Genomic DNA, 20,936 nt, shown 5'->3' on the forward strand with positions numbered 1-20,936 from the left:
TTTTTTTTCTGACAGAACCAGCTTTAGTGTTTACCCCTTCGCTGATAAAATCCCTGTGAAAGAAAGGTAGATATTTAGAATTTTTTACTGTAATAAAATTTGCATTTACTTACATGCTTTTGTAAAGGTCCCTGTGCTTGAGTCTTTGTTCATGTGGAGGTTTAGTGCTTGAAGTAATTGTAATCTTTGAAACAGCCTTTCTTCTACTTTAATTGGATTCCATTTTACTTTTTAAAAACTGTCCTGATTTCCTGGTTGGCCTTTTAACTAGTGACATTAAAATAACTTATTTCTTTGAGGGAGGGCTTGTCAATATCGAACTAATAACTCCTGTTACTTCTGCATCCAAATTCATTTCAAGATTATTCCTTATTGACTATCTGCTGCCATTATTTTAGTTCAGCCCTTCATCATTGCTTTCCTGGACTTTTGATCTCCTTTCCTCTCCTTTTGATCTTCTTTCCTCCTACCTCTCCCTCCCTCTACCCCACCTCCCCAATCTATTCTCTACACCTTGGGTAACCTAGTTATTTTTTGGAAGTCAAATCTACCTACAAGGTTAAAACTTTTCATTGGCTCTCCTAGACCCCAGGATAAAGTTTAGAGTTCTGTACATTGCCCTAAAGGCCCTCTATACCTCTCAAGGCTGATCTGTTCTCTGTGTACTTCCTTCCACCACCACCCTCACTCCCCCCCAACCCCAGCTTTCTTCTCTTTCATTTCCATACCTTTGTACTTGGATATTTCTTCCGTGCATCACCCCTCCCTTTTTTTTAAGCTCAGGATTGTCTTTGTGAAGTCTTCTCTGACAGCTTCTCTAGCAGAATTAGTTCTCTCCTCTATACCCGTACTAATAAATATATTATAGTGCTTTGTAGTTTAAAAATTTTCTTGTTCATTTATCATTTTGAATAGGTAGTATATGTACATGGTAAAAAATTTTTTTGAAGTGCAAAAGTAATAAATAGAAAGTTTTCTCTTATTCTTGTCTAGTCATGCAGTTGGTTAACATGCATGTTTCACTGACCACTGTGAACTCCTTGAGGGCAAGGATTTTCTTTTATTTATTTCTGTATTTCTGTACCCCACAAAGTGTTTGGCATATAATAGGTACTTAGAAAATGTCTATAATACTCTGAATATGGGCAGGCTCTTCTCTTCCTTAGAATTCTGCTTGACGGGGTGGCCTGTGTATTTCTATATCTCCTTCAAAGCCCTCTTAGTATATATGGACCACTCGGTAAATAGTAACCTTTCAATAAATACTCATATTGTTTAATTGCTTTTTTTTTTTTTTACATATATGGTTTTAAAATTAACTTGTATGTCTTGAGGATGACTTATCTCCCTCTTTGGCTCTGAAACATTTTGAACTTTTTGGCAGATTCTCAAAGATGACAAAGAGAATGCTTTTGTTAACTCTAGGAAAAATATCAGGTGAACTCTTACCAGCCTTTCAGACTAAGACACAAATCTTGTGGAAATAAAATTAAATCATGATTTATTTAAAAGACAAATTGTTTCCAGGATATGTTTTTAGATTAGTAGGCAACCTTCATTTTGTGTTAGGAGCCATATGGTAGCCTTTTCTATTTCAGAAGAAATATGGGACTGTGAGCAAAGAAGGCTCTACAATTTGCACAAAGGTATTAAGTGCTTATAAATCTTTTGGAAAGTCCTGTGTTATATGTAATAGAGCCTACACTAAGAAACATTATAATGAATTTGAAATATGGTTTGAACAACAGTCATCTTTCTTGTTCAGATCACAACTTCTCAGAGACTTTTATAATTTATTTCTAAGCACTTGAGGTTGACTGGTTACCATATCCTACTTTCCAGAATTCTTTTGTGTGAAGTAAACTGTGCAGGAGGCAGACAGTGCAATTATAAGAATAGAATAACATTTTAATTCAGAGTGCTTAGTAGTTGATTGCTAACCACTCTAATACATGTCTTCTTTCTTTACAGTTTCTTTGCCCTCCTGGTCCCCCCCACCCTCCACCCCCTCCAATCACAGTTCTGAGGTCTGGCACTTTACCAAGGCTTTGAAGGGTCTGCTCCCAGCTGCACTTCAGGTTTGGCAGGTTGTCAAATTGTGACATTTTTTTTTTTGTATACGAGACACCCTGCATGGCCATCCAAAGACTGTTTAGGTGACTAGTATAGGATTCTTTCTAGATTTTAAAGAAATTCTTTTTCTAATCTTTTACTTGTAAGTGAAAATGCCTGATACAGGTTCTCCCCAGACTTCTAATGTTTTTAAAAACAACATTCACATTGGGGGCATGTAATATTTAAAGGATTGTTTTGAAATGTTCAAAGGCATAGCATGTGCTGTTTAATGGAATGTGTTTTGGAAGCTTTCCATGAGTATCAGCAGCTGTGCTTTTAGAATATTTTGAATTACCATTTTGGGGGGCAGACATTATACTACTGCTTAAGAAATACAGTTTCTCTGTTAAAGAGTATGTCACGTGTAGGTCCGTAGAGCTGGTACTACTGGTCAAAAGAAGTAGGAAGAACATGTGGGTTTGGTTATGTGATAGTAATAGTTGCAGAGGGAGGAAGATGAAGTATTTAGAGAAAGGTTTTACTGAGTTTTTCAAAAACTGCCTGTCAAAGAGACTAATCATCTAACAAGTGCTCACTGACTAATAGGCTGACTAAAATAATCTCTTAAACCTTTAATACGGTTTGAACTATGTGCTTAACCTTTTAAAAGTTGCATTATGAATTATTTGGTCAACTCTCTACAATAGGAATTGTTTATTATATGGTTTGTGTGCCTGATACATGTTTAGATGTTCTGTGAGTAATCGATTCCTGTATATTGACTGGTTGAAATCAGAAAAGCCTGATTATGGTAGGAATTTAGAATTGTGATAGAAATTTGCCTTTGGATAAAATTATGAAAAAACACTGAAGAGAAAGTGAGTGTATTAATTACTTGCAGCTACCACATACCGCGTGGCTTAAAGTAAAAATTTATTCATTCACAGTTTGAAGACCTGAGGTCCGAAGTCGGATACCTGGGGTCTTGCTGCTGTCAAAGGCTTTAGGGAAGAATCCTTTACTTGCTTCTTCTGGCTTCTTGTGGCTCCAGGCATTCCTTGGTTTGTGGCTGGCTCCATCTATCTAATCTCTGCCTTCTCGCATTGCCTCCTCTTCAGTCTTTAAAACTTCTCTGCCTCTCTCTTAAAGGGTACATGTGATTGCATTTAGGGTCTGCCAGTATAATCCAGGATAAACTCCTCTTTAAGGGCCTTAGTTTAATCACCCCCCCGCTGCCCCCCTCCACCCCCCTCCACCCTTGTGAGGTAGTAGTCACAGGCTGCAGAGGTTAGGAAGTGATATCTTTTTGAGGACCAGCATTCAGCCCAATACAGTCTGGAAGTCCTCAGTTACTGAATACGGATGACATAAGTGAATCGAGGCTAAAGTAGCATTAGAATGGTGAACATATTCATTTGATAAGTTTGAGCCTGTGTTTGTTTTAGGTTTTGGGGTTGTCGAGATGAGTAAAACATATTTATTGCCTTGGTGGAAGTTACACTGCATGTATTACATCTATTAACATACTAGATGGAAAACAAAATAATTACCTATATGTTTGGGAGAGTCAGGAGGTACTTCCTGCAGAAAGTAATGCATTCCTGGGCAGGTTTTGAAGGCTGACTAAGAATTTTTTAGATCAGAGTGCAAATGGATGGAAAAAGCCTTCTGGGCAGGGAAATTAGTATTTGCGAAAGACATGGAGGTGGAAAACTGTGTGCTCTGGAAGTTACCAGTAGTCACTATACAGAGATAAATTTTAAATTTGTTTTCATATACAAATAGCTATCCCATTTTACATTTGCAAAGTGATTATTCTTAAAGCTAAGATCTTTTACATTAAGATCTATGAATGGCCATTAAATACAGGAAAATGTGCTTCAGGGAAATGCAAATTAAAACCACAATGAACTATCACTTTACACTCCCTAGAATGACTAAAATGAAAAAGACTGTTAAAGTAGTTACCTAAGAAGGCCATTAGACTAAGATGGCTCTGATGCCTTGGTGTAGTCTAAGTAAACCAAAACCAAAGACTAAGCCAGAATCAGTGCACTCAAATTCAAGAAAATGAAATTTAAGGATAACCAGTCACAGCCAAGTATGCTTTCCCAAATGAGGCAACTCCTTAAGGAATAGCCAGTCAGTTTCCTTGCTTTGCTTCCACAGTTTCTCCCTTAGCTCCTGTGTATGGAGTGCCCTTAACCACTTTCGGTTTGCACTGCCTGATTGGAATCTACGCATGCTCAAATACAGAGTTGAAAATTTTAATGTGCCTCAGTTTGTCTTTTAACAGCTGGCAACACCAAATATTGGCAAAAATGTGGAGCAAACAGAAATGTCATATGTTGTTTCTTGAAACGAAAAATAGTATCACCACTTTGGAAAAAGATTTATCGGTTTCTTATACAAGTAAACATATCCAGCAGTTCTACTCATATATTTACTCCTCTACCCAAATGAAAGCATATGTAGCTTTTCCAGTTTACCTTTCTGTATTGAGTTTAGTTTAGTTGCACTATGGTCAGGAAACATATTCTGTATAATTTTGATCTTTTAAAATTTTTGAAAATTTTTTTAGACCTAGCATGTGGTTGATATTTATAAAAGTTGCATATGTACTTTATAAGAAATGTGTATTCTATAATTTATTGGATAGTTTTCTCTATATGTAAGTTTAGTTCAGGTTCAGTGTGTTGTTTAAGTTGTCGATATTATTATTTTTTTATGTTTGTTCTATTAGTTACTAAGAATAGTGGTTAAATTCCCCTGTGATTGTGAATTTGTCTGTATTTCCTTGTAGTTCTGACTTCTGCTTTACCTATTTGGTATATATAAATTGAAATTGTGAGTTCTTTCTGATATAGCTAACGTTTTATTATGAATGTCTCTCTTCATCTCTAGTATTTTTTTGTCTTAAAATCTACTTTATTAATGAGGTTATATAGTATACATATAGTTCAATTGTATATATGTTATACAATGTAATTGTATAATTATAGAGACTTAAAATTTCTCATTCGATTAATGTTTACATTATCTTTTTTTTTTTAACCTTTCTGTTCTTACGTTTTAAAAATGCCTTGTAAAAAAGCCATATTTTTGGGTTATGTTTTTTTCTTTAAATTTCTCTTGTTTATAGTATTTGTATACTTACTGATAAGTTAGTCTAAATTTACTATATTACTATTTTCTGTTTTCTACTTGTTTCGTGTTTCCTCTTATCTCTCTGCTTGCTTTCATTTAGTCCAGTTTTCAGGGGAATGAATGGTGGTTCTCAAAGATTGGGTGGTTTTTGCCCCCTAGGGTACTTATGGCAAAATGGAGACCTTTTGTTCTTCACACCTGGGGTAGTGTTGCTACTAGCATCTAATGGGTAGAGACTAGGCATGTCACTTAATGTCCTACAAAATATAGGATAGCCCCCCACAACAAAGAACTCTCTGGTTTAAAATGTCAGTAGTACAGAGGTTGAGAAACCCTATTTCAGAGTGTTTGAGTAATTTTAATTTTTCCATCTTTTTAGCATTCTGTAATGGTTATCCTAGAGAAATGTTCAGTAGGCTTTTAGTTTGAAAAGTCAGATAGCAAATATTTTAGGTTCTCAGGCCTCGTGTGGTTTCTGTCATGTAGTCTTTCCTCCTTTCTACCCTCCCTCCCTTCCTTTTCTTTTTTAGAGCTGTTTTAGATTTATATCAAAACTGAGCAGAAAGTACAGAGGATTACCATATACCCCTTGCTGGACCCCACACATGCATAGCCTCTCCCATTTTTAACATCCTGCAGTAGAGTGGTACATTTGTTACAATTGATGACCGTACTTCTACATACCATTATGACTGATAATCCATATTTTACATTAGAATTCATGCTTGGTGTTTTACATTCTGTGGGTTTTGATAAATGTATTTTGGCATGTATTTTATAATTATAGTATCTTAAGGAATAGTTTCACTGTTCTAAAAACCCTCTGTGCTCTGCCTATTCATCCCTTCTTTTCTCCTAACCCCTGGCAGCCACTGATCTTTTTAATGTTACTGTTTCCAGAATGTCATATACCTTTATATCATACAGTACATAACCTTTTTAGATTGGCTTCTTTTACTCAAGTGATTTGCACTTAAGTTTCCTCTGTATCTTTTTATGGCTTGATAGCTCATTTCGTCTTAGAGTTGAGTAATACTTTATTGCCTGGATTTACAACAGTTTATTTATCCATTCACCTACTGAAGAACATCTTGGTTGCGTATAAGGAGTAAAGCTGCTGGAAACACTTGAGTGCAGGTTTTTGCATATATGTAAATTTTCAGCTCACTTGGTTAAATACCAGGGGTTGCCAGATCATAGGTGAGAGTAATGAGTTAGAATATCTGTTGCTCTGCATCCTCAAACGCATTATATTGTCAGTGTTTGGGATTTGGTCCATTCTAATAGGTGTGGAGTCATATTTCATTGCTTTAATTAGCAATTCCCTAATGACATCTGATGTTGAACATCTTTTTTATATGCTCATTTGCCATTTGTATATCTTCTTTGATGAAATGTCTGTTAAGGTCTTCGGCTCATTTTTTAATCCAATTGTTTGTTTTCTTATTGTCGAGTTTTTTAATATATTTTTTAACATATTTTGGATGACAGTGCTTTATCACATATGTCTTTTCCAAATATTTTCTCCTAGTCTATGGTTTCTCTTAGCCTTTTGACATTATCTTTTATATAGCAGAAATTTTTAATTTTAATGAAGTCTAACATCAATTATTTCTTCATCACCATACCCAAAGTTGTCTAGATTTTCTCCTGTATTATCTTCCAGGAGTTCGATAATATTGCATTTTACATATAGGTGTATGATCTATTTTGAACTAACTTTTGTGAAACGTTTAAGATCTGTGTCTAGATATTCTTATTTTTGCATGTGCATGTGCATGCTTTTTTTTTTTTTTTTTGCATGCGTTCCTTTGTCAAAGATCAGTTGCCTGTATTTCAGTTGACTGTATTTGTGCTAGTCTATTTCTAGACTGTATTCTGTTTCATGGATCTATTTGTTTGTTCTTTTGCCAATACCCCACTGTCTTATTTACCATTGTCTTACAGTAACTTAAAGTCAGGTATTGTTAGTCCTCTAACTATGTTCTTCTTTAGTATTGTGTTGGTTCTTCTAAGTCTTTTGCCTCTCCATGTAACCTTTAGAATCAGTTTGTTGATGTGTACAAAACAGTATGTTGGGATTTTATGGAATCTGTAGATCAAGTTGGGAAGAACTGATATCTTGGCAATATTGAGTCTTCCTATCAATGAACATAGAATATCTTTCCATTTATTCAGTCCCTCTTTGATTTCTTTCATCAAAGTTTTGTAATTTTCCTCAGATAAATCTTGTACATATTTTGTCTTCCGTCCAGTATGATATTGAAAAGGAGTGATAGATATCCTTGCTTGATTTTTATTGGGAAAGCTTTTATTTTCTCACCATTAAGTCAATCTGCTGTAGATTTTTTTCGTATAGCAAAAATTAAGGAAAATTTTTGATAAAAATCTTTATCAAATTGAGGAAGGTTCCCACTATACCCAGTTTGTTGTAAGTTTTTATCGTGAATGGGTGTTGGGTTTTGTCAAATGCTTTTTCTGCATCTGCTGATATAACCATGTGATTTTTCTGCTTTAGCCTCTTGATGCAGTGGATTACATTAATTGATTTTTGAATGTTGCATGGGCCTTGCATGCCTGGAGTAAATCCTGCTTGGTTGGGGTATATCATTCTTTTCACACACTGTTGGATTGGATTTGCTAAAGTTTTATTGTGGATTTTTGCATTGATGTTCATTCTTTGTTTTTTAAAAAAACTTAGGGAGATAACATTCTTAGCTTTGGGCCATACAAAAAGAGCTGCAGGCCAAATTTGGCCAATGGGCTATAGTTTGCCAACCCCTTTCCTAGAGCTTATTGATTTATCAAAATAATATTAATTGATACTTTATTACTTGATACTTTTATCAATTAATATTAGCCTTTTCTCATAAAGAGCAAGGACTCTGTACTTACAATTCTACTGCTACTGATTTGTATATCATTTTTATATCATGTACTTTATGTATGTTAAAATCCCACAAGATATTATTTTATGCAGTCAATATTCAATTAGAATTATGCACACGTTTATGTTTTTCATTTATCTTTATTTCTGCATTGTCCGGTTTACATCTAAGAATTTTTCTTGTATATGAAGGACTTTACTGTTTCTTCTAGTGTGCATCTTCTGTGATGAATTTGTTTTGTTTGTCTGAAAGTGTTTTTACTTTACCATCACTCTTGAAAGATAAAATAAATCTGTCTTAATATTGTATTTATAGAATGTTTGGCAGTTATTTTCCTTTAAAACTGTAAAGGTAATATTACATTATTGACATCAGTCCTGTGTTTCTGTTGTTTATTTGAAGGCACTTTGTCTCTTTTTCTGGCAGATTTTAAGATTTTCTTATAGCTTTTGTTTTTTATCCATCTGAATGTATGAATTTCTTTTTATTTATGTGCTTGGGGTTTGTGGGACTTTTTGAATCTGAGAATTAATATCTTTTTTCAGTTTGGGGAAGTTGTCCACCCCCTGCCCCTTTTTTTGCAGATATTGATTCTGTTCTATTCTGTTTGAATAACATTTTTAACTTTATTCTCTCTATTTCTTTCTTTTCTGTATTTTCTATCTGTGTTTCTTTCTACTTTGTCTTGAATATATTTTTTTTAACCTATCTACCAATTTTTTCTTAAACAGTGTCTAATCGAGGCTGTTATACCCACTCATTGAGCTCTTAATTTTAGTTATATTTTTCATTTGCAGTTTTCCATCGAATTATTTTTATATTTTTCATTTGCAGTTTCCATCGAATTATTTTTACGGTTTCTAATTCTCTCAAAAAATTTCCAACCTTGTTTTCTATGGCCTTGTACACAATAATATGTTAAAAAAATCCTTTCAGAGTCATTGTCTGGTAACTTTAATAGTTAGACTCTTGTTCATTTGTTGTTCCTTGTGACCTTAATTCATGTTGCTTTATCTTCTTATGGACGCACGTGTGTGTTTTTATTTGTAAAATTGTTTTTTAGAACAATTTGAGGCCTAGCCTAATATCTTTCTTCTGAATTACTCTTAACTCCTAAGAAACACTCTGTAACATCCAGCTTTTATTGCTCTTAACATAAGGCTTGATCCAAATTACCTAGTCCTCTATTAGCTGAAATAGAAGACTGTCTTCAGATTTCTTGAGATAAGAAATAGATAATACATTTTTCTCAGTGCTTAATTAAGGTAATTGAGTCAAGGTTTTCTCTTTTTAGCTAAAAAGCTTCCTTATATAATTAATATTAAAAATAGAAGTTCTTTCTTTGTAACCTTGCCTGTATAATGGTGGAACCACTTTTGAAGGTCAGAGAAAGAACTGAGTTTCCTGAGGCCTTTCTGTTGAAGACACTAGATATCTATTTGGAGGACTGTTATAACTAGATTTTCCAAGATTATTATTGATAATTTGATTACTTCTAAGCTGGAGAACTGAATGTGATGTGTGCAGAATACTTAAAAACAGACATAAAATTTATTCTGACCTTGGTAAGACTCACACAAATGGGCAGATAGTTTTCTATGATTCTTAAGTATTTCTAGAGGAAAAAATTCTGAAAAAGACTATTGGCAAATGCAACCCAGTGGCTTATAACTTTAAATTTGAGGCAAGAAGTTCTTTCCAATATCAAACCTTAATTATTGTGTTTAAGTCTGTTCTTATCTAATCATCACAGAAATAGAGAACAGTTTGCGATTATTGTCCACATTGTCGTCTTTTGTCATTAGTAGGATTCGTAAATCAAAACCAAAACTGCATAAACAAAGGCATGATGTGCATGGATATAAGCTGGAGTAGGAGATTTTTAGCAGATGGTAGGAAATGAGACTAAACAAGGTGGATTGGGGCTGATTGTGTAGAGCCTTGAAATGCTGGCATGTTTAGACTTCGTTTTACATATAGGAGCTTTTGAGTGAGAGCGAGAAGTCAAATCAAAATTTCTGAATGTTAATCTGGCAGTACTTTGTGGAGTAGGCCAGAAAGAGAAAATATTGGAAGCAGAGATAACATAAAGCTCTAATAATGGACTAGTTAAGAGGTTATAAGAGCCTAACTTTTTGTGGTTAGCTAGGAATGGAGAGAATGGAATAAATTTTAAAGAAAAATATTTGGCTTCGGGCTGTTAAGTGTGGATGAATGGTAGCCTTATATGAGTATCAGTACCAGAAGCTGAAAAGTCCGTTTAAAGGGGCATTGTAAGCAAGGATGATGAATTTGGTTTAAGATAATTTGAATATAGATTGAGTGTAGAATTGTTCATTATTTCAAACATTTTTGTAATTATTAAAAAGAAAATTTAACAATAAAAAGATGAAAGTAAAAGGTGCAAATTACCCTGTGGGGTGTCTCCTCATTGTTATTACTTCAGAAGTTACTATTATCAACTTGGTACATATTATTTAACTATGTGTAATTATGTGTGCTTTATCTTCATAATTCATGAGTATCATTCATAATCTTCATCCTGCTGTTGAGACAGTGGGGACCAATATAATTTGTCATTTTTAATGCATAGTATAGATGTACCTTCATTTATGGAAGTTTAGGTTGTTTCTGATTTGGCTTTTTTAAATTAAAAACAATGTTGCAAAGAAAATTCTTATTAATTGTTTTTGGGTACTCAACCAGCTATTTTCCTAGAATAAGTTCCTAGAATTGGGCCAGGGGATAAGCATATTCACCTTTTGATAACAGGTAACTTTCCAGAAAGGTTAATATTGATTTTTGTGTGTACACGTGCAAATTAACAATGTTAATTTTGTGTGTGTGTGTTGGAGGAAGTATATGTGTTTGGGTGTGATAGTTATTGGTGATAGTGTATTCTAGATTTATTAGTCACTGAAATTAACATCTAAAAAGGTAATGAAATTGTAAACATCATCTTGCAACAGGAGAAATCCTCCTGGTTTGGGAAAATACAAGGGGGCAATACACATGTTTGCACTGGAGCTAGAATTAGGCATGAGGTAATGGTGGTGGTAATTGAGAAAAGGATATCTTGAAATTAGTGAAGTCTTGAAAAGTACTTCTAGTAGATTTTAGTACCAAAAAGGAAGGTGATAAATCATTTTAACTTTATTTTTACAGAAATGTTTAGGCCTTCCTTAGTAAATTTTATTTCTTTGAGGACTTAACCTATTTTAAAGTAAGTGTCAATGAGAATATTTACTTTACTATCAATTTAACTAAAATAAAAAAGAAATATTCTTTTTAGCTTAGAAACCTTTTCCTAGTAGTGGAACTAAAAGGGTAGCTCTGGATTTTTCTAAGATAGTTTTAAGCTTTTAGCTAATTAAAATTAAACCCTATATGCCTTGTGGTGGTATTATTAAAAACTATGAGGTAGGTTTATTACATGTTTTTATCTTTTAAAAATTCATTTGAATCAAGGAGCAGAATGAGAATTAAATGTAAGTTTTATGATCCAATTCATTTGTGTACTTTTGACAGAATAAGGTTGTAGCAGCTGCTGCAAGCAGTGTGCTCTGCATTTGCACAGGTTCAGCGCTGGTGCAACAGTTAACATAGGAGTAAGGTCTAACACAAGTATTCGTGGAAGACTTTTTCCCCTCTATTAAAATACAGTAGGAAACCGTAGAAACCCCAACTTTAGTTTGAAATTCTTCTAATGTAATATTCAGACATCACATTAGTTTATCAGGTATGGTATATTTCAAGCAAGACTGAGTAATTTAATGGTGGTCGTATGTAAGCTAAAGATCTTTTCTTGTAGTAAGTAGAGGTAATTCATGATAACCCATGACTGAGGGAGATGCTCTGAGAGAAACACACACACACACACACACACACACACACACACACACACACACTAGTTTTGAGACAGATTAATGAAGTTAAAGGTGACAGATTCATTTCGTTTAAGATGTTTTAAATTATTTACAATAAGAACTCAGTGATATGATTTTTAACTTTTCAATAAAATGAACATTTAATTACTTTCATAATATTAGGTCAGTGCTTTCAGGGATAGCTGAGGTGATTTAGTTTCCTGTTCTTGGCGCAGAGCATAATATGTAGGAGGTGATCGATACTTATGCATTGACTAATTTCTCATCTGAATCTGCACCTGAGGGCACTTCACCTTGTGTCAAACAAAAGACCTGTTGTAGCATTAATCAAAGATATAATTACTTCCTCAAGGTCATCTTTGTGAAGACTACAATTCTCCCTCCCCATTTACCAAGTTCCAGGTGGCTTTTCCCTTGATTTCAGGGTATGGATTTTGTACCAGGATCTACCCTTGACGTTTACCCCAGTAGCTTCAGGAAACACCTGGGCTTTGTGAATCCAGGAGTACCTAAACTGGAAAAGTCAGTACTTCTAGTTAGGTTACTACCTGAAGATGTGACCTTGATGGTCACAGAAACTTTGCAAGGAAGTAAAGAAAATTCGTTAAGGTATGATTCAACTTTATTCTTCAATTTTGTTTTATGAACAATTGAAAATCTGAAAATTGGGTTTTATTATAGAAATGAGAACAATAAGTGATAAAAAATATGTAACACTGAAGGAGTTCACTGATTGTTAATTAAGTATATTTCTCTGCGCAGGTATAATTTGGCCTCCCAAGATTCTGCCTTAGCAAGAAAGAAGTGGAAAATACTCTTGGAAAGAAAACTAAGACCATAAGAAAACCAGAAATTATTTTTACATGGTCGTCAGCTCACCAACCAATATGGACACTTTTCCCACCAATTTTCCCCCTAGTGGAGACAATGGACTGACAAGTTCTCAAACTGAGTTCCAAAAAATGTTAATTGATGAAAGGTTAAGATGTGACCACCATAAAACTAATTATCAGACTCTGAAAGCTGAACACACAAGGTAAGTTAAATTTGCAGGTGAGAGGTTTGATGAATTTTTTTGAGTGTATACTCTGCAACATACAGTATAATTTGTTGTTTTGCAATATATACATTTAAAACTTTTAATACAGTAAAATTTTTGTTTTAAAATTACTTTATTCTAAACTAAGCATGATATCAAGTGGATCATGAATTTATAAAAGTCCTATTTTGAAAGTAGCAAGACATTAATGTATCTGAGTGGCTAAATTTTGATTTTTCCTCTCAAAGTTAAATTGTATTCAGAGACTACAGTGTTAATAATTAAATGAAACTCTATAAAGAAAAGATACTTGCAGTTTTAATGGAATATATGATGTTGATATTATTCCTTAGTGTTGGTTGACTTTACATAAAGTAATGTAAATAGAATGCAAAGGATACACTTAAAATTGAATTCTTCATTTTTTAAAATTCAGGTTGCAAGATGAGTACATGAAGTCACAAAATGAACTTAAACGCCTGTTGATTGAAAAGCAAAGTAACCAAGAAAAACTTCAGCTGTTGCTTGAAGAGCTAAGAGGGGAATTGGTAGAGAAAACTAAAGACTTAGAAGAAATGAAGATGCAGGTAAGGAAATATAGTTAATATATTTTTTAAAAGGCAAATGTTTAGTGGAGGTGAGTAGTTTTGGTAAATACGGTAAATTCTCTCTATAGGCTTAGTTAAATATTTTGCTATATCTCCAAGTGGTACAATTTAATATTTTTTCTTATATTCTAGAATGTTTGCTACCATTTAGGGAATAAGGAAAAAATAAGGAAACTTTTATTAAATTTGCATCCTCTCGTCTATCTTGATTTAAATAATCTTTTACTATTCAGAATAACTGAAGGAAAGGCCAGTTTGAATTGATAAAAAATTTAGAATTAAAGAATTTTTTTAAAAATTTACTATTTTTCTTCTAAGTATTGTAACTGAGTGTTGTAAAATGGCTAAAAAAGACAAAGTTATTTTTAAGGAACTTCTTAAAAGACACTGTAAAAATAATATGTGCACCTAATTTATATACACAATGTAAGGTAAGTGGAGTCTGTAAAGTAAAAGATAGTTGGTACTAAAGTACTGACTACAGTTTCTTTAGTTATTTTTTGCACTATTTATTTTTATTTGCTTAGAAAGGAGAGCAGAGGTAAACTTCACCAGTCAAACTTACTGTAAATTTCAAATTAGCAAGTATTAGAGGTGGTAATTTTTTATATTCATTTAATCTCTGAATAGCAACAGCTGTGTATTTCTGCTTGGTGCAAATAATGTGTTATTAGTATTGGAGTCTTTAAGTTTATAAAGTAAAAAGCGACCTTTCAAGTCATCTAATATGGCATATCACTCAATTCATCAATTCCTTTGTTGGAAGTTTGTCATTCAGTATCTTGAAATCTATTGTTGGGAACACTGCTAATAAGCTTGGGCTGGAGCATCCATTGTGTTTACTGTTTCATACCTAGGAATATTTAAGACATTTAAACAAACAAAGAATTCAGAGGGAAGTGTCATTTAGGCCTTTAGAATTAGATTAATTTGTTTCGCAAAAATTGAGAAGCCTATGTAAATGGAATCTGTGAGTCATGAACCCAAGGTATTCAAAATATTCTTCAGGCATTGTAAGTGTGATTACTCTGTTTCTTTAGCGTAATACCAATACACGCTTATTTGTACCAAGCACAGGCAGGCAGTAAACTTAAGTCTGGAGTGGCTATAGTAATATCAGTAGACTCGACGTCGAATAAAGTAGACTTTAAGACAAAGAGTTCACTAAAGATAAAAAGGACATTTTTATAACAACAACAAAAAAAGTCAATTTACCAGGAAGATGATGACCTTCAACAAGTAGCTGTGTTTCTTTGCTTTAGATTTCTCATATGGTAAAGAGGATAAAAATGGTTACTTAACAGGGGTGGTTGTGGGGACTAATGAGATAACATATTTTTAGTATAGTGTCTGGCACTCGTAGATACTCGCAAATGATGGCCGTTTTTATTCTGGGTGAATGCAGACTCCAAGAGGACAGGAACTTTTTTTCAGCATGTCTCCAGAGCTCAAGATGATGCCTAGAAAATATTTGTGGAATGAATAATGTATAAATGAATGAGCAAATGAGTCAGATTTGTTCTGTTCCTACATAATGTTACACTTCTTGTCTTATATGTACCTAGAACCTCAGTGTTTTAGAGTTAATAATCATCTAGTTCTCTTTCATATCTGTTATGAGTTGAATTGTGTCTCCCAAAAACATATGTTGAAGTTCTAACTCTTAGTATCTCCGAATGTGACCTTATTTTGGAAATAAGATCTTTACAGATGTAATTAGTTAAGATGAGGCCATACTGAAGTGTGGTGGGCCCTTAATCCAATATGACTGGTTTCTTGTAAGAAATAGACACAGAGACAGAAACATGTGGATGGGAGAGAGTGAGGACTGGGAGAATATCCTATGATGACAAAAACAGAGATCGAAGTGCTGCAGCTGCCAGGGAAGGCCAAGGATCGCCTGCACACCACTGGAAGCTTGGACTAGGCAAGATAGGATTCACCCTACAGTTTTCAGAGGGAGCATGGGTTTGCTGGCACCTTGATTTTGGACTTCTAGCTTCCAGAACTGTGAAATTATAAATTTCTGTTGTTTTAAACCACTGGTTTGTGCTGTTTTGTTATGGCAGTCTTAGGAAACTAGTAACTATCCAAAGCATAGTTCCCTTTTGGAAGATCTGTGACATGTGGCTCTTTGTTCTCTGCTTCAGTGCTAAAGAACCTAGTGAACTTTTAAGTGATCCAGTTCCACTTTTGGATTGGAGTATGTTAAGCATTTTTTTTCCCCTCTCTCTCTCTTGTGTTGCAATGAAATCATCCTCCCTACAAACTCCCCGTTGGTTCTTGTACTTTTCTTTGGACCTACACAAAATAACATTGGACATTTCTCAACATGATAACTTTCCAAATGTTTGCTGAAAAATATAATTTATCTGGTAAATTTTTATTTTTCAAGATAAACGTACCTGGGTTCTATGTGATGTTTATCTGGCATAAATAAGCTAAAGAAATTCCTATATGTATTCATATATTGAAGCAATTTAGCCATTTGCTTTAATGGATGTTTGCAATTTGTACAAATTGTGAGTTAAGTTCAGTAAATCAACAGAGTAAGATCAGCAAGAGATATTTCAATGAAGATTTATGAAAGATGATTATTTTTAAAATACACGTATTATCTTGTCTACCTGCAAAATGCCTTTTCTAAGGTTTAATATCCCTTTGGCTTTTATAGAAACACCATAGAAAAGACATTCATTAAAGGACATTTCTAGGTCACGTGTAGTTGTAGCAAACGAGAATAATAATAGTGCCTGGTTCATAAGATGATTGTCAAGATGAAATGAGACAACATAGAAAGTGTTACTATATAGTGCTTCGATATTATAAATGGTTAAACAATTAGCTATTAACTGTTATGTACGATGTTAACAAAACCTTTTTTTTTTTAAAAAAAATAGCAAGTTGTTTGATATATTCTGATAAAATTTTTTTTAAATTACCAAAAATTTATATGCTTTCTTTGTTGGCAGGCAATGAAAACTATATAACCCAGTATGTTTACCATTTCATTTGGCTGCTAGGACACTTGGAGCAAAATTTGTTACTCAGTTTCAGTCATTAATTGTTAAAAATATCTGGTACAGTAATATTTGCTCTTTTAAAAGTCTTCAAAATATATTAGGTCTATTTTATATTAATATAACAAGTGCCAAAGATTTGTTTTTATATATTTAATGTAGTTAATGACACAGACTGTTGTATTATAAGTTTTTTTTTTTTTTTTTTTTGAGAAAAGTAGTTGAAGTATTTCATGAGAAGTCTAGACACAGCATAATTTCCTCCTAAAATGGCATGGGGGAAATCCTCTAATTCTATGTTTCTCATGTATGTGTGCTTTGGGAGCGGGGGAGGGAGGAAAGATAGATTTTTTTTTATTGTGTGTGCTTGTTTTTAATAAGATTTATAGATGATAAAGAGAAGATCTTATAATTAGAGACCCTTTTTCAGAGACCTCATAGATCATAAGACTCCCATGTAGTTACCAGTTTTAGTGTTCTTTATTCCTTTGTGTAGATCCTTTTTCCATCTGTATCATTTTCCTATTGTCTTAAGGACATTCACTAACAGTTTTTCTAGTACAGATCTACTAGTGAGAAATTTTTTCAGCTTTTATATATCTAAAAAAAATTTTTTTAAAGATATTTTTGCTGAGTATTAAGTTTTATGTTGACAGTTTCCCCCTCTCCCAATACTTTAAAGATGTTCTACTGTCTTCTCACTTACGTTGTTTCATATAAGAAATTTACTATTATTCTTAACTTTGTTATGTGTATGCAGTGTCTTTTTTCTTGGCTGCTCATAAGATTTTCTGTTTATTACTGATTATTAGTGATTTGATTGACATACCTGTGCACTTTTCTTCACATTCCTGGTGTTTTGGATTTATTGAGCTTCTTGGGTCTGTGGGTATATCGTTTTTATTAAATTTAGAAATTTTTTTTGACATCTCAAAATCTTTTTTTTTTTTTGCCTTCTCCATCCCCTTTGGGGACTTTGATGTTAGGCCACTTAAAGATTTCCTATCGTTCACTGATGTTCTGTTTATTATTTTTAATTTTTTTGTCTCTTTGTTTCAGTTTGGATAGTTTCTGTTGTTATGTCTCCAGGTTTGCTGATCGTCTGCCAATGTCTAATCTGCCATTAAGTCTATACTGGGTATTTTATATTTCATCTCAGAAATTTTAGTTTTTATCTTGAAGTTTAATTTTAGTCTTTTTCATAGCTTCTTTATCTCTACTTAACATATTTAATCTTTTATCTAAGTTTTTTGAACATGTGGAAGGAATTCAGTTGTAATAACTATTTTAATATCTTCGATAATTTTGACATCTCCTGGGTTGATTTTTGTTGGTTGATTTTCTTTCCCTATTTATTGTGGGTAGTATTGTCCTGCTTCTTTCTATGCCTGGTAGATTTTTATTGGGTGCTAGACGTTGTGAATTTTACTTTGCTGAGTGCTAGATATTTTGTATTCCGATAAATACTCTTGAGCTTTGTTCTGGGACACAGTTACTTGGAAATAGTTTTATCTTTCTGGGTCTTCTTTTAAGATTTGTTAAATGGGAGCAGATTAGTATAGTGCTAATTATTTCCCATTGCTGAGGCCTCTCTGAGTACTCTGCCAATTTTTCTATGAAATGAAGTTTTTTAGTCTGGCTTTGGGAAAAGGAAATAGCCATGGCTGTGTATGAACTCGAGGTGGTCAATCCTCTAATCCTTTCAGGTGGCTCTTTTTCTGGCCTTAGATATTTTCCTCACATACGTGTACTGATCAGTACTCTCTGAATGAGTTGAGAAGGATCTTTTATAGATCTTCATAATTTTCTTTCTGTGCTACTCTCCTCTCTCCTCTCTACTGCCCTGTCTTGTGACTCTAGCCACACACTGGTCTCCCTGGATTCTCAGTTCCATCTCGTCATATCAGGGAGTCCATCAGATTTTACCTGGATATCCCTTCCATGCCATGACTTGGAAGTTTTTGCAAAGTCCACCTTTTTTGTCTTCTTTTAGGGATCTTAGACCCTTCACTATGTCCAGTGTCTTGAAAATTGTTGGATTTTTGTCCATTCTTTTGTTTCAGGCAAGAGAGTAAATCTCATCTCTGTTATACCATATGTTGGAAATGGAAGCACTTTTATTTTAAATTAACTTTTAATTATGGAAATCTCAAGTACAAAAGTACAAAAGGTCCTAGAATAATGTCATTTAGTTCAATGTTGTTTTGTTCTAATGTTGGTGAGAAAAATAATCACTTCATTTGAGTGGAGTTTGCACCTTTTCCCCATGTTTTCTCCAAGTACTCTGGTTTTCTCCAACCTCCCAGAGATGTACCCGTGAGGTTAAGTGGTGTGTCTAAATTGTCCCAGTCTGAGTGAGTATGGGTGTGTGTGAGTGCACCCTGCGACCAAAGGGCATCTTGCCTTGGGTGAGTTGATAGCCTGCGCCCTGAGCTGCTTGGATAGGCTTCAGCCGCCTGTGACCCTGAACTCTGGAATAAGTGGATTGGAAAAACATTATTTTATTTTATTTGTTTTACACATCTTTCTTAAATGTATGCATAGCTTACATTTATTTCAGTGTTTAATATTAGATTTGTTTTAGGTCTTTATTTAAAAGTTTGATGTTTTTGTGACCAGAAATATTCTGTAGGAACTTTTGTTTGTGTCAGTTAGTCTATGGCAAAATTGGTTTTGTTATACATCGTTTTGCTTAAAGTCACAGTTTTCAAGAACCTATTGAAGGCATTAGGCAAGAACTTACTATAGAGAGTATTTTATGTGATGCATCCCACATACTTGTCACCCAGCATCAATAGTACCATCTTTGTTTTATCTTCTAAACTCTCCCCAACCCCCACACATATCTCGCTGTACCCCCTACTCTCTCCCTTAACTCCTCTCGATTATTTTGAAACAAGTCATATTATTTCAACCCTACACATTTTAGCATATATGAAGCCGAGGGGTTAAGACCCTTCAGAAAATATTTTTAATTAAAAAAAAAGGTTGTACGTTAGTTTGGACTAATAGCCAGAAGAAGGAATTCATGTATCATGCTATTAACCGTTATAGAAATTGCTTAGACCAGGGCCTGTTAGATGGCAGAGAAAAATAAATAACCAAGAAAGCAGAAATAATAATAACATGCAATGAGTAAGAATCACAAAATATGTAGTTTCTACCCCTGCACATCAAGCTAACCTAGTAACATGTATTGAGATGTTTTTAAGCCCACAGAGCCAACCAACTGAAATGGAGGGTCCGGATTTTGATTTTATATGTAGCACTACACTCTATTCAGTTTCTTCACTACATGCCCTATAAGCCCTTTCCCTTACTAGTTATTAACCCCCTGAGGCAGGCAGAAACAATGACTGTTTTGACTGAAGGTCACAAGGTATGGGTTTCTGTTAAGCTAAAGATAGCATCATGGTCCAAGTTGTGTTTCAGCTCTTGAGCCTTAAAGCTGAATGATGCCGCCTAGCCACATCCTCATGAAAGCAGACTGAAGGACTTAGAAGCTGACCTCAAGGCCTGAAATAATGATTTGGTGCCTTTATCTCACTCTTGACCAATTGGCATGACCCAGAACCCAAACCCCCCTCATGATAATTTGTAATCTTTGCTTGTAAAATTTCTTGTCTGTAAACCATTGAGGAGTTTGGGCTTTTGAGCATTAGCTTCCCTTTCTTCTGGGTGGCACCATTCATAATAAAATGGCCATTCTTTCTCTTTTGCAGTTTTTAGTGTTTAGTGCTTGGTTCTGCTAGTGCTGGTGGATAAACTCTTTCTTTTCGGTAGCATATATCTCTATTACATGCAAGGCAATCCCTCTTTTAAAAGTTTTGCCACAATAGCATTACCATACCTAAAAGTACGTAAGGAATACTAACTATTAATATTTTATCTTTGTTCAGATTTCCTTTAGTTTTGCTCGCTTGTTTATTTTTAAAGTTGGTTTGTTTGAAACAGTCCAAATAAGGTTTACCTATTTATGTTTTCCTTTTAATTACCACCTCTCTTCAATTTGGGCTCTTGATACTATCATCTAGATCCCTGACATCATAAACCAGCTTTTAACAGGAGCTTTCTGTCTGGTTTCTCTCGTTTCATTCACTGCCTCTCCTTCCCATAGCCGTCAATTCTCTCCCAGCAAAGCTTTTGACCCATCTTGTTTCTTCCTACAATATATATGATGATGCCATTCTTAAGCTTAAAAACCTTCAGTGAATAAGCAAGGTACAAAAGATGTATATAGTGTGCTTTTCATTATGTAAAAGTTAAAAGTGGTATATATCTATAGATTGTGT

At 34.0% G+C, this 20,936-nt stretch overlaps 1 protein-coding gene across 5 annotated transcripts in view; it reads left to right on the forward strand.

Moving 5' to 3' along the window:
• The window catches only part of CEP83 (centrosomal protein 83), a 94,127-nt gene that overhangs the window by 11,651 nt on the left and 61,540 nt on the right, over positions 1 to 20,936 (forward strand). For 2 of the 5 annotated variants that reach the window (XM_036236510.1, XM_036236511.1), the window contains exons 2-3: positions 12,740 to 13,013; positions 13,453 to 13,603. In XM_036236510.1, the coding sequence (XP_036092403.1) occupies positions 12,841 to 13,013; positions 13,453 to 13,603 (324 nt within the window). In that variant the 5' untranslated portion in view covers positions 12,740 to 12,840. Of the gene's footprint in view, positions 1 to 15; positions 67 to 2,068; positions 2,088 to 5,178; positions 12,587 to 12,739; positions 13,014 to 13,452; positions 13,604 to 20,936 lie in introns of those variants that run through there. The other 3 variants (XM_036236506.1, XM_036236508.1, XM_036236507.1) reach the window with 3 other exon arrangements.

The sequence above is a fragment of the Rousettus aegyptiacus genome, unplaced genomic scaffold, assembly GCF_014176215.1.
Source record: "Rousettus aegyptiacus isolate mRouAeg1 unplaced genomic scaffold, mRouAeg1.p scaffold_m13_p_2, whole genome shotgun sequence".
In the NCBI taxonomy this organism is placed as follows: Eukaryota; Metazoa; Chordata; class Mammalia; order Chiroptera; family Pteropodidae; genus Rousettus; species Rousettus aegyptiacus.